At 40.0% G+C, this 15161-nt stretch overlaps 1 protein-coding gene across 1 annotated transcript in view; it reads right to left on the minus strand.

The window, feature by feature from the left end:
- STMN2 (stathmin 2) overlaps positions 1–15161 on the minus strand; it is a 56338-nt gene that overhangs the window by 8123 nt on the left and 33054 nt on the right. The window contains 2 exon segments of the mRNA XM_073330755.1: positions 12224–12396; positions 13073–13168. Of these exon segments, the coding sequence (XP_073186856.1) occupies positions 12224–12396; positions 13073–13168 (269 nt within the window).

Below are 15161 nucleotides of genomic sequence, written 5' to 3' on the forward strand. Positions count from 1 at the left end.
TCATGCTGATATTCAAGTATACTGAAAAAGAGGCCAATGCAGCAAACTTGTTTATGACCTTTTTTTTTTTTTAGTGGATGTTATAAAAAGCAACTCTGACCCCAGTTTTAAGGGGTTATTTAATAGGAGCTCCAAATCCCACATTTGGACGCTTACATAGACATATAGTCAACTAAATGCCCATTTTAAATGTCAAAGTGCCTGTAGAGCTTGCAAATGCAGACTATGGAGGTGTCTCTTTTTAAGACATTCAAGTTGAAAATTGGGTTCAGCTGTGTGTATATACAAGGATTTTCTATTTTCCCAGATTTTACTTTCCTGTGACAAGCACATCCAAAAGTATATTAAATCAGCTCTGTAGAGAAAAAAAGAAAGGATTACTCAAATAGCAGGAAGTGAACTAGGAGAACAATTCCTTTCAAAGTTGAAATTTGCACTTGAATGCACACCATGACTGTATTAGTTTTAAGGACATATGGGGGAAAGTTCCAATTATGAAAGTTTCACTTTGATGCTGCAGAATTAATCCAGTTGCTGGATTTTTTTTTTTATTAACACATTCAGTGGGAATTGCATTAACTTTGGTGTATCTCAGAGTATTGTATATTGAAAAGATAATGTTAATAGAATAGAATGTTAAGACAGGATAAAGGTCTCCTCCTGCAGTGTAAATGCCAAAGTAAAGACCAAGCATTTATAGAAAAACAACATTGAGATCAAGGAATGACATTTTCAGGGGAAATTAATTTAGTTGTTTTCTTGCTGTTGCACATCAAAGTGAGGGAATGGGGTAGAACTAGACACCATGCTGGCTTGCACAGCACTGGCTTCTTCATAGATTGTTGCCAATACATCTCATTCCTCACATGGGACACAGTATGGATTACGATGTGTATTGCAATAGTGTCTAGATGCCCCAGCTGCGATAGAAACCCCACTGTGCTAGGCACTGTACAAACACACTTGAGAGACAGACTCTGTCCTGAAGAAATTATAATCTATATAGACAAAATGGACAAAAAGTGGGAGGGGAAACAAATGCAGTGTAGTGAAGTGACTTGGTCACGCAATAGATCAGTGGAAGAGCTAGGGGTGGAATCCATGGATAAAATCCTTCCTCTGTTGAAGTCAAAGGAAAAATTCCCAATGACTTAAGTGGCCCACTTTTCATCTTTGGTTTTCTGAGGCCTTGTCTAGTGCCCATCTCACTAGTGCACACCCTTTCTGTCATCTGTTTTCTAGTCTGTATCCCCTGTTAAGCCAACAGTGCTAAACTGTGTCATGGTTTTGCAATGTGGAGAAATTTTCAGAGGTGTCTTGTTGAGACTATCATTTGCTCTCATGCAGCTTTATGAACAGTTCTTGCATATAATTGATATGTGTGAAAGACATTTGCACAGAGTTTATGCATGCTTTTGGGCTTTGTGCATGTGAGGTCTATAATTAGCTCACATACATTAAGTGAATACGTGCATATGGTTGTGTTCCCAACGCTGCACAGTCACAAAGCGAGGCCATGCATTGAAAATCTGGCTCTGTAAATTGTGAACATCTGTATCTGACGGACTCAGAATGAGGCTTGTTTCTTCTTTAGCTATTTTAAACAATAATAATAAAAGTCCTGCTATTTTCCCCTCTAGATTTGTACTAGTGAATGAAGATTTGTGAAAGGAGCTGGATTTACCACCCAGAAGAGTTCTCTGTTCAAAAACAGTCACACAGCATTGGTAATGGCAATGCATAGTTCTCCAACCCACCAGCACACCTCAGCCTAATCCTGGAGTGATCATTTCTAGCACTGAGAGCATGGGACAGTCTCCAGGCCCATTCAATCCTTTCCTCTCTAGCAAAAGACAGTGGTGGGGCAGAACAGTTAGCACTGACAGCAGGTAGTTTTTACAATGGAGACAGCTGTTTTTTGGGAACTGTTTTGAGGCCACCAGCACATTTCATGGAGGCCATGAACCAATTGTCTGATGTTAACAAAACATTTAATCATTGATTGAACCAACCATCTAGATATCAAAAGCTCCATAGCTCATTTACTAAGTCCTTGAGCCATAGTATTCTATTTTCAGTATTTAATGCATCTTTCTGAATAAGTCTGTTTCTAATTACTCCAGTTTTGATTTATACTGATAATTAAATGCCATCCATCTAGCCCACTGATTGGCTGGATCTGATTACAATTGGTATAATAAAGTGTCTGAATCTGGTCTGAAAATTTTTTTTAAAGCAAACTTGATGTTTGGTATATTAATGGAAAATGTGGGTTAGCAGTCTGACAACCGTGTGCCTTCCATGAAGCATCTTAGGGACTAGACAAAATGCATAGAACTGCCATTAACATTAATGAGGTGTATGGGGATGAGAATAGACTTGCTGGTATACATGAGTTTTGAAAGTGCAACTACATTTTTTTGAGTTTTCTACTGGCTTCTCTGTAACTGACTATTTGATTGTGTGGTATTTGAGTTAATTGTTTTCTAGACTGGCACAGATAATATACAGCTAACCAGGAGCTTTACTACATCTGAGTCCCTTACATTTCATTTTTGATTTCCCCTATTTTAGAACACTGTAGGGAATAATTTTGGACTTAACTGGATCCATATAGCTACTTTTTCATTTAATGTGCTTTAAGGGAAAATATTTTGCCATGATATGTTGATGTAACCTACTTCTTCCTCTAATACCACATTACTGAAGAAAATTAAGGATATTCCCTGGTACCCTAAGTAAATTGTAAATAGCTCTTAGCATTAATTTTGAGTCAAAAGAGAAATATCACGCTTGGAGGGAATTCAATATATTTTGAGGCTGAATTTTTCAAAGCTAAGGGATTTAGATGTTCAGTTTTCACTAGAAATGTATAGGAATTGGGTGTACTCACCCTTAATGTACACATATTTTTGTCTGTAATTAAATATTTGGTTTTTTTAAAGCTTAAATACCAATATAACCCTTATAGCAGTCAATGGGACTTCATAGTGCATAAGGGGTCATCCACAGGCATCCCATTGCAGAGTGAAGGCCTAGAGTAGTTACTGCAGTCGGTGACAACTCTTTTCTTAGCAGAATGGCATTGCCTAAGCCCTTTGGGTGGGGCAATTATAATATGAAAAGAAATGTCATAAGGAGCCATGGAGTTTGATACATTCAAATGCTATATAATACAGTTGTGCTTGGCATTAGCTGATTTCCCTTTGAGATGTGAGGACAGGATTTCTCAGTTAAGGTGCTCTTTCGCCTCAGTTTGGATTTTTATGTGTATGCAGAACAATGTGTTTGTCTTCCCATGGCATGCAACGTTTAGGAGTATATAGGACAGCACTGTCCTCAAAATAGCATAGATACAATGGACTTATAGGCTGCTTCTGATTTCACATGGCCATGTAGCCCTATTCCGAATAAAGGGCCCATGTTAAACGTATTGCTATTTTGAAAAAAATAAAGCCATTTCCACAACTATTTCAACAGAAGTCCAATTTTAAGACTCCGGTTTTCCTTCTTGCTGTTCGACTCCTTTTACAAGCCAAGGTGTCAGTGTTTGGCGGTGAAGGGGAGGGTACTAAAGAACAACATCCTATTTGTGAGTATACCACACTGTGTTTGGGAGAATTTTCATGCAAAATATGGTTCTAGTGTTGGATCATATTAAAGAAGTTCTGTATTAAAAATCACAAATGAGTTTGATTCCCCAGAGTTTAAATTCCAGGGTATTACTAATTAAGAGGTCTCTTGGTTTTTGGTACTGTTTCTCTCCCTCTATGTGTGAAACTTGCAAGCTGCTAATTGTGTTAGTACATTCTAAGACAGAGTCTGTTCTCAAAGCAATTCACAGAGAGAGAGACCCAAAGCAATACTCTAACAACAGAAACAGCACCCAGAGACTCCCCACCCTTTTGTTGTATTAACAATTGTGATTAAAATAGAGATAGAGGATGTATGTGGATGGATGCTTGGTGTGGATAATAACTGAATGATCAGGGAGGTGCCAGCCTAAGAATCCAGTGTCCATCGGCTGAAGAAGGCGTCAAGTGGAAATAACCAGAGGACCCCACCCGGAGGGCAGACTGGAATCCACCCAACAGCCTCAAGAATGGGAGAACCAAAGAACAAGATAACATCTTGGAGCCGTCAGGAATGTGCTATCTGCTGATTGATTCAGCAACAGCATGATGAAGCAATTCCCATAGACTGGCATAGGAAGAAATTCCTATAAAAATAGACTCTAAAAAGTGAGAACTTTGGGGTCTGATTCTGCAAACCAACTTCCAGGAGCATCAGATGAGCATCTGACAAGGCCCTGCTCCCTCCTCATGTCCAGGCCACCTGGCCAGTGGCTTGGCATGAGCAACTCTAAGGCTGGTAACTATGATAACAACCTTGCAGAACCTGTGTGTGTGTGTGTTTGTATGAATGAATGTGTGACTAAATATGAGATTGAATGGAATGTTATAACTATAACTAACTGCTTACTATGATTCTTTCTGTATTCACAATAAATGTGGTATTTTGCCTTTTTCCCTTTAATAATATCCTGCTGGTTTTTATTTTATTGGTACAACACTAGGGCCTGATATTTCTATTGGGCTTGGGATCATAGTGTGAGTAAGACTACAATGAAATAATGATACATGAAATATAACAAAAATGAAAAATGGCTTTAACCAGCTCTCCTCTCTTATGCACTATAAGGTGGGTAGAAAGCTGGCTAGATTGTCGGGCTCAACGGGTAGTGATCAATGGCTCCATGTCTAGTTGGCAGCCAGTATCAAGTGGAGTGCCCCAAGGGTTGGTCCTGGGGCCGGTTTTGTTCAATATCTTCATAAATGATCTGGAGGATGGTGTGGATTGCACTCTCAGCAAATTTGCGGATGATACTAAACTGGGAGGAGTGGTAGATACGCTGGAGGGGAGGGATAGGATACAGAAGGACCTAGACAAATTGGAGGATTGGGCCAAAAGAAATCTGATGAGGTTCAATAAGGATAAGTGCAGGGTCCTGCACTTAGGATGGAAGAATCCAATGCACCGCTACAGACTAGGGACCGAATGGCTAGGCAGCAGTTCTGCGGAAAAGGACCTAGGTGTAACAGTGGACGAGAAGCTGGATATGAGTCAGCAGTGTGCCCTTGTTGCCAAGAAGGCCAATGGCATTTTGGGATGTATAAGTAGGGGCATAGCGAGCAGATCGAGGGACGTGATCGTTCCCCTCTATTCGACATTGGTGAGGCCTCATCTGGAGTCCTGTGTCCAGTTTTGGGCCCCACACTACAAGAAGGATGTGGATAAATTGGAGAGAGTCCAGCGAAGGGCAACAAAAATGATTAGGGGTCTAGAACACATGACTTATGAGGAAAGGCTGAGGGAGCTGGGATTGTTTAGCCTGCAGAAGAGAAGAATGAGGGGGGATTTGATAGCTGCTTTCAACTACCTGAAAGGGGGTTCCAAAGAGGATGGCTCTAGACTGTTCTCAATGGTAGCAGATGACAGAACAAGGAGTAATGGTCTCAAGTTTCAGTGGGGGAGGTTTAGATTGGATATTAGGAAAAACTTTTTCACTAAGAGGGTGGTGAAACACTGGAATGCGTTACCTAGGGAGGTGGTAGAATCTCCTTCCTTAGAGGTTTTTAAGGTCAGGCTTGACAAAGCCCTGGCTGGGATGATTTAACTGGGAATTGGTCCTGCTTCGAGCAGGGGGTTGGACTAGATGACCTTCTGGGGTCCCTTCCAACCCTGATATTCTATGATTCTATGATTCTTCCAGAGCTAACTCAGATGTCTGACCCTCTGTCAGAACTTTATATCTAGTGCCCAAGCTCCACCCTGTAAATAACGTACCTCTTCCAATAGGCAGACCTCTAACACCTTTATTCCTTATGCTTTCTTGGGGAGAAACTGCTGTGTGAGGCATACACAGAGTTATTGTCAATGGACTTTATTAACAGCAGATGGGAGAACAGTACACTAGAATGTGCTGTAACTTATATAGACGCACCATAAGTGGGAGCTATATTACTCATTACACTGCAGGGCTCATTCTGTAATAGAACTGCCCTTCATTTTGTATTCTGTCTCCAAACAAACACAGCTGCCATGCAGAGCAGCCAAAAGGACAGTAAAGATTTTTAAACAAAAGGAAGCAAAACGGAAAGGAAAACTAGCTAGATGGGGGAGAGAAGTGGCAAATGCTGAGACCGTCTATGTGCCCGCTGTTCGCTTTCCCATTTCTCTTCCTACTGACCTTTCTAAAAGTTTGTAAGTGGAAAACAAATGTAGCCTCTTACGCCTTGGAGATCTCTGGGAAAGGGAGTATTTCAGGCCCCAATGTTGCACACGCAATCAATTAGCTAAGCTGTCTTGGTATTTTATCATTTCTCTTTGTGGATGTAGTGCAAATCTTTAATTTTCCGTTATTTTCCAAGCTCTTGGCATCAGAATTGTTTAACTGGAAAAAAAGCAAAACCCCCTTTCACACACACTCAATAGAGAGGCCCCCTTCTGCATTTGTTTATTCACAAATTATTTTTTCCCCATAGGAATAATTTTAATAATTAATAGTCATGCTGTCAGACTTCATGTTGTGCCAGTCATAATAAACTGATAGCTGGAAATCTGAGCTCAGGAATAACCTTGGGACTCCTGCGTCTTGATTCATACATTCCTAGATTTTAAAGCCAAAAGGGACCATAATGATCATCTAGTTTGACCTCCTATATAACACAGGCTACTGAATTTCACCAGTGATTGCTTTATCAAGGCCATAACTCAGGGGTTCCCAAACTTTTTTGCCGGCGCAACCCCATTTTAATGAAGTATTTCCTGTCAGGGCCCCAAACAACATGGAAGAACAAAATGGCATGACAATGTGACCTCGCACGCATCATACATGTAAGGTCATTCTGCATGGAGGATGCCAGTTTGCTCTACAAAATGGCTTCCTCTACACAGTATGACCTCATGCATGTGAGGGCGCGCTGTATGGAGGATGCCATTTTGTAGAGCAAAATCACATCCTCCATACATTGTGTCCTTGCACATGTCATACATGTGAGGTCACATTGTGTGGAGCAAGCTGGCGTCCTCCCATAGTAGAGATCACTGCAACTCCATCTGCTGATGATGCAACCCCATTTGGGATTGCAGCCTACAGTTTGAGAACTGCTACTATAGCCTGTGGTTGAGCTATAGCATATATTTTAGAAAGACATCTGTCAGAGTGAAGGAACATATGTGTTTTGTAGTTTAAGTAAAATAAAGGGGGTTTATCAGCCATAGAAAGGCTTTGAAAATAAAGGAAAAATATGTAATATGGCCTTGAAAAAAAATAACTTAAAAAGGTGGAAGGAATGTGACATCTAACCAGACAAGTTTTGGGGCGAATGCAAAGCTTGGAATGTGGCTTGACTGGAAAAAATGGACCTAAAAGGATGCTGATAAGATAGGAGGAAAAGTCCTTGAAAAAAGCCTCTAAATTATAGAAGATGGTGACAATTTGGTTAAAAGTTCTGTGGTGAACTGGTAGTAAACTCTGACATACCAGTGTTTATATTGGAGAAAGGGGCCCAGTATCACACTGCCCAAAACTGGTTCTAAGCTACAGTTAGCAATTAGAAGTGACATCATTTGTTTGTTAAAGAGTTTTAAAAGATGAACTTTTAAAGGTTCAATACTAATACCTGCCTGGCCAGTTGGAGCCAGCCAACATGAGTTTAAGCACTCCTCTGTCTAACCCTTTCGTGAGTACTCTGATCAAATGCTTATGAATGTTTGTTACTGTGTGGGTGTAATAAGAAGCTTATTATTTAGACTTTTTAGGCATGTTTAGAGCAATTGTATAAATATCATTTGATTTTTGGATTGAATAAAGGAATTTGTGGTTGAATTAGTGTCTGGCAATATCCTGTATTAATAAATTAAGAATAATTCCAACCACATCCTACCTTTGAAGACTTGAAGTAACAGAATCCACCAACCCCCTAGGTAAGTTATTCCAACTATTAATTACCCTCATTGTTAAAAAAAAATGCCCTTTTTTTCTAGTCTCAGTTTGTTTAGAGTCAGCTTCCCGCCATTGAATTTTGTTTAGTATCACTGTTTGTCTTTGAGTTACTGTTTGCAAAAGGTAGCTTCTGGAATTGACCTCCCATGCTGTTGCATGCAAAAGCATTTGGAAGGGGCCAAACCAGCGCAACATGTATATAACTTCAAAGCTGCAAAAAATTAAAGAGATTTCATTAGCTCCTCAGGGTGTGGGGTGAGTGGCTGTGTGGAAGGGCAAGGGCATGACCTCTTAGACACGAGGAATAATGCAAGAATCCATGCAGAATCCTTGTCTCTGTCATATCCCCCACCTCCTCACTGTTTGGCGTTTCCTCCACAGTGCTTCCCAGTCTCATTCCCCCATCACAGTGTTGCTGACTGCGTGGCCCTAGTGCTAATAAGCCTTACTCAGTTGGGTGAAACTAACCTCTGCACCTCTTCCTAAGAGAGTGGAAGCCATGGTTTGAAAGTTAAGGCTGCTACAAGGAGAACAAAATAATTCCCAAGGGGAAATTCACAATAAAATCTCCAGCTTTGGCAGGGAAACATGCTGCACAGTGGGCTGCTACCTGGCTTCATTTCCCACTTCAACTGGCCAATCACCTCATGTGAGAGGCGAAGGGGCTTCTGTTGGCCTAGCACAGAAGGAAAGTAGTAGTCTCCAGCTTCTATTTGCCGACTCCTTTGAGGTTTGTGTCCTTGGCAGCATGTCTAATAAGGCTTTGCTCGACTTTGTGGCATGCAGTGGAGTGGAAAACAGGTGCCTTTGTCTCTAGTGATACTGCCAGAGAAGAGGAGGATCAAATGCCTTTTGCCAATGAATGAAGCAGCATGAAAGATGGCCTCAAAGGAGGTAATGTGTTCCACTCCCACAGCCAGATGGTGAGTACTGCAATGGTGTTAGCAGATAGAGAGGCAAATCTAGGAAAACCGGCCACTCGATACAACAGGGTTTAGACACTGCCCAGGCTGTGATGCCTGGGTGGGAGCTTATCCTTCAACATTAATAATAATGGTATTAAAAAGACACATTGGCTTTACTATATAATTGACAGCATGAATGCTAGAAAATATTACCATTATTCTGCATCCGCTGTGGTGTTATGCATTAGGGACTAGTGCAATTAATTTCCATCCAAATACAAAGCCATTAAGAGGATTTAATTAAATAGGAGTTCTCTACTCTAATCCTAAAACTAGTAGAAATCCCTTTAGTGTCTAATTTTCATGCTGATTAATGGTGATCACAATTTATAATTCAACCTAGGGCTTTTCAAGCGTAGAAATCTGGTGTGATAGCTAAATATTCCAAGGCCAATGGGTATAAATTGTTGCATCATGTTAGAGATTTGGTTGAGCGTTCCATACTGTTAAGAAATAAACTTCTGCTTCTCACAGAGATAATGAGCTCTCATTTTTTAATTGGAAAGGATGATGAGATCTTTCTGATTACCTACTTGGGGAGGAAAACACAGCACCCCCTCACACCGTTAAAATAATGGGATGCAGTATGGAGGAGTCTGTACATGGAATGGAGAACTCCATTGCTATTTAAAGTGCATATCACTTTGAGAAGCAGTATTTTTTAAAAATTCCTCAAACAGCAATACATGTTAATTATAATTTGTATTCTGGTAGGGCCCACAGGAGGGGAGGAAAAGGGGGAGAAGAAAAGAAGGAAAATGATAAAGGGATGAGTATACAGTGATAAAAAGAGTGATAATCAAAAAACTAGGGAACCTAGAGCACATATAAGGAGTCATTGAAATGTATGCATTTTTCATATGAATTTGACAATTTATTAATGAACACTAATCAAATTAACACAGTCCACTCTAACTCCAAAATGGTGTGAAATCAATTAATGACTTTTGTCAAAGGCAATCAATTAGTTATACTTGATTTTATTTAAAACTGTATCCAAAAGATATGATCTAGAATGATTATGCCTGACAACTGTAGCGTGTGGGTAGAAAAGGATGATGCGGATCCTGTGGATCTCATAGGTTACAATAACCCAGCTAGAAAGGATATGTGGAGATCATCATTCAAAATGAACATATTGGTAGGGGAAAAGAAGACATCAATGTTGGCAACTCTTAAGCCAATTTCCAGTCTAATTAAATTATTAGGTTTTATATTGGAAGAAATACACACTCTGATCAGTAAAATAAATTGGCCACGAAGGTTTAGATTTCACAGTGAAATATGCACAAATTATCAAGTTTAACTGCTGCCATTTCATCCCCATTTCTGTCTCTTTATGTCAGCAGTGTTCTAAATGGATTGACATAAGGCTCAGATCCTCAGGTGGTGTAAATCAGCCTAGTCCCATTGAGTTTAATGGGTCTAATTCTCCTCCCACTCCATTCACTTGGATGGGGAGTTACTCCTGATTTAGACTAGTCAGTAACTGAGTGGAGAAGGGGAAGGGGGGAGAGGGTTTTTTTATTTCATTCTTCTGAAAAGAAACAGTCTGGAAGCTGCTGCATGTGGTTACAGGCTGCAGCATGAGCTCATTAATTTCTTTGCTTATTTTCTTCCACCTTTTGACAAAATTCTACAAACTGTGCTCTTAATTTATAACAAATGACAAGATTCAAGAGGCAGATTAGAAAAGGAGTACTTGTGGCACCTTAGAGACTAGCCAATTTATTTGAGCATAAGCTTTTGTGAGCATAAGCTATCAGACGCATACATCTGAAGTGAGCTGTAGCTCATGAAAGCTTATGCTCAAATAAATTGGTTAGTCTCTAAGGTGCCACAAGTACTCCTTTTCTTTTTGCGAATACAGACTAACACGGCTGTTACTCTGAAAAGAGGCAGACTAAAGGCTCAGACAGCTGAGCTTGTTTTACTTTCAGGCACCTTAGAATCATAGAATATCAGGGTTGGAAGGGACCTCAGGAGGTCATCTAGTCCAATCCCCAATTTTTGCCCCAGATCCCTAAATGGCCCCCTAAAGGATTGAACTCATAACCCTGGGTTTAGCAGGCCAATGCTCAAACCACTGAGCTATCCCTCCCCCATGAGGAAAAACAACACCTCAGATTCTCTGTGAGGTGTAGTCACTTTGCATCAACTCACCAGTGAAATGTGAGTCTAATGCCAGCTTAACGGGCCCAGGCAAAATCACCCCAAGATAACATAGATCATTTGGTGGCATAGAGGTTAGAAGCTCTTACTCCACTCTCCTTCTGTGTGGCAGGGAAAAGACAGCCTGGCAGGAGGAAAGGGGGAGTGGCCAGTACTATCTCCAGTCTTCCACTGTATTTTCAGCCTCCTGTGGTCATTGCAGCTTGGCATAATTTAGAGCAGCCCTGAGAATGCTCTAACATAGCACAGGTCTTGTTAGTCCTCCACAGAGCAGCCCTAAGTGCTACAGGCAAGCAAAGATGAGCTTTAAATCACTTTGTACCCATCCCCTGACTTATGCACATTGACCAGAGCTGAGAATCTGGCCTTTTATCCTGTTTTAATAAGACTTAAAATATACATAGTAAATATAGTCTGACCTAATCTTAAATTTATAGAATAGCTAAATCTGTCCTTGAAAATGTTTGACAAGGGAAGACTTCTTTGGCCCATCAATCAGAGTGGAAGCTGGAGAGGGGAGGTATAGTTCTGTCTGCTTGCTCTAAGTACCCTGCATTTGTCTTTTTTTATTGCTAGAAGGTCTGACATCTTTGTACAATGTACACCATGAACACACATGGAAGTCTGAAATGCTGAATAAAGTCATAAAGGGGAACAGCTTTATTCCATATAGGGTCCTACATAGTTCTAGCACTATAAACATGGAGCAAAGATTGTGAATTTAAAGCTCCATAAGACTTCCTGTCCAGAGATACCTTCATTAAATAACACATACTTCCTGCCCATTAGAGCTGGTTGAATTTGGGGGGCAGCGGGGACTGGCTAAAAGGTAGAAAGAAAAAAAACAGTTTGTTTCATTCAACATTTTTAATTTTTTCACATTTCTGATGAAAAATCATCTTACAATGAGTGTACTGTCAGCCATAAATGTCAGTGGAAATAATGCCAGTATTATTATTATAATGCCCACAATGGCTCCTCACTGCAAGATGATTTTTCATCAGAAACTATAGGAAACTTTGTTGCAATTGCATAGGGCAAGGCACAGCTACTAATTTCTTCTAAAAAGCAAAGATACCTTTCTCCTTTCCTCAGCAGCTTCCAGCTTTTTCTGGATCTCCTCACGTGACAGTTCTTTCTTCTTTGGAGAGGCTAAAGTCCGTGGTGCTTCTGAGACAGGAGATGGTGGCTTTAAGATCAGCTCAAAGGCCTGGCCAGAGGCACGTTTGTTGATTTGTTTCACTTCCATATCTAGTAAATAAAATTAAAAATGCTAAACCCACCATCGGAGGAGAGAAATAGCATACTTTGGCAATGTAAGGAAAACAGTCAAGCATGTGTTGAAAACAGCTCTCGTGAGAGGTACATTCCCATTTGTTAGTAACAGTGTAAGTACAAATTCATCCTATAAAGATAAATATGCATGTCATTTTGGAAGGCTATAAAAGCATGTGTATATGTGTATGTGGGGATTTATAGGGTAGTAAAGAAAGCTTTATGTGGACAAATAAATGTGTAAAGCTGGTGTGAAAAATTGTCTTTCACTAGCCCTTGCCATGTTTGGTAGTTGCTTCATGAAAATGCAAGCATATTTTCTTGATTTTCCTGAGAATTACATCAGCTGTGAATATCTGCAATTCCTGGATGAGTAGCATTTCTTGGGGTACTAAGTACAGTATAGCTAATTATAAAATAGCCAGCCATGGGCTTTTTAAAATGAGATTTTAATATGTTGTTGTTAGGGCCAAACAATCACCCCAGTGAGCAATAGGCAATTGGTAAGAACTAACAGCCAGAAATAGCAAGTGAATTGCTAAATCAGCAAAGTATTGACTAAATATTAGAAACTGTGAAAGTGAAATGAGTCATATCCCAGCACTACCAAATTATTTAACAAGCAGGATGGTTTCCAGTGAAGGTTACTCACCATCATATGTATAGATATTCATGTTGCGAGGTTCAGGGTAAAAACAAGAGCAGATCAGAGACAGCATGGACAGCTCCTTCATCTTTTCCTTATAGGCTGAAATAAGAGAGTGTTAATTTACATCAGTTTCCCAAATTTCGTACCGTGAGTTTTTAATTTAGATCATAATTACAATAGTTAGCTATATGTCTGATAGAACATCTGAATCCCAGCCTGAAAGATTTCTCCGAAATGTTTGCCTTTGACCATTGCTTCTGAATATGGGAATCTTTAATAGTATGCGAATGTCTGACACCCTGGACTGCACAGACTGCTTCTGACCCCCATGTCTCCTACAACATTGTCTTAACTTCAGAGCCAATGCCCTCTGGGTGTCTCTGACTTATATTAGCTGAGGATGGCTGATCAGCAATGTATTTTAATATTGGAATCGTGCCATAATCCAGTCTCTCTCTCTCTCTCTGCAGCCAGAGGCAAGTGACACTCACACAAACTTTACAGTTCCTCCAAATGCAACTCTCATCAAGATCTCTGAAGTTCTGGTTCATGGATTGCCACTGGCAGATACTAAAGGCGTTGTCTGATACAAATGCAAATGTCATCCAAATAATTATTAAAAAAAACCCAGAAATATGGATAAATTCGTAACAAGATTCTCGGCAAAACTCTTTAGAAATAATACCCTTAATACGCAAAACCTAAAAGGTTTTAACCTGCTGTCCTATTGAATTGATTAGTTAGCTTCCACATCCAGTTCCATTGTAAACCAATCTATATACCAAATACACTGAATGCATCCAATGAAGTGAGCTGTAGCTCACGAAAGCTTATGCTCAAATAAATTTGTTAGCCTCTAAGGTGCCACAAGTACTCCTTTTCTTTTTGCGAATACAGACTAACATGGCTGCTACCTGACAGTAATTACCATTATTTATAATTTTGTATTACAGTAGGGCTTACAGACCCCAGTCAGGGATTGGAGCCCACTTGGGCTAATAATAATAATATATATTATATATTGTTATATAGTGCCTTTCATCCATACATCTCAAAACACTTTAGGAAGCAGGTAAATATCATTATCCACAATTTATGAATGAGGAAGTAGAGACACAGAGAGGGTGAAGTGGCTTGCTCAAGGTTACCCAGCAGGCCAGTAGCAAAGCCAGGAATAGAATCCACGTCTTTTGAATAGTAGTCCAGTGCTATAGCCACTGGTCCATACTGTACAAATGTATCCTGTAAGAATGGATGGGAGGCAAATGCTGAGCATCCAGGGTTTGAAAATTTGCCTCCCATCCACTCTTACAGTATACAAAAAGTGCCTGCACACATGTACCTTCAAAAAGTGCATGCATGCACGTGTCTCTTCAAAACCCACATCTGCACAGAGAAGTGCCTCTTAGAATGAGAAATTATCTAATTGCACACACAGAGGCAGGTACAAGTTAGCCTCTGGAGTATGAAAACATGCCCTAAAATATAATTATTACTGATGTTGTTATAATTGACATAAGCACAAATTCAATCTGGATGTCACTGCACCAATCAATAAAGCTACACCAGTGATGGATTTGACATATTAAGTTTAAAATAATTAATATAAATCAATAGAACTATAAAACTTCCATTCAGTCCTTCATATGCATGTTGCTTGCTCTTTCTGACATTTTGTACTCAAGGAGTTTGAGCATTTACTGCAAGGGGCTGAGGGCCCTCAGCTCTCATGAAAGGCAATGGCAATTAGGGATGCACAAGTTCAGCAGTTTTCAGGGCAAGGTCTTAAATCAGCATTCAGTAGACTACTGCTTAGGGGCAACTTACAGATCTTGATCATGGGACACCAATCAATCTGCCCAGAGCACACATGACCTACTGTATGCCTCATATTAACCAATACTGATCACCAAATACCCCAGCACAAAGTTGCACATAGAGATCTAAGTGCCTGCCTGCTGAGGTTGGCAAGTCTTTGTGGTTCTGTTTATAGATGGTGAAAGAATTCAGTTACGTACAAAACACTGTAAAAACAAGAACAACACTGACTGGATCCCAATCAGGATTTAAACCAAACAGTATTAAGATTTTC

This window comes from Lepidochelys kempii, chromosome 2 (assembly GCF_965140265.1).
Source record: "Lepidochelys kempii isolate rLepKem1 chromosome 2, rLepKem1.hap2, whole genome shotgun sequence".
In the NCBI taxonomy this organism is placed as follows: domain Eukaryota; kingdom Metazoa; phylum Chordata; order Testudines; family Cheloniidae; genus Lepidochelys; species Lepidochelys kempii.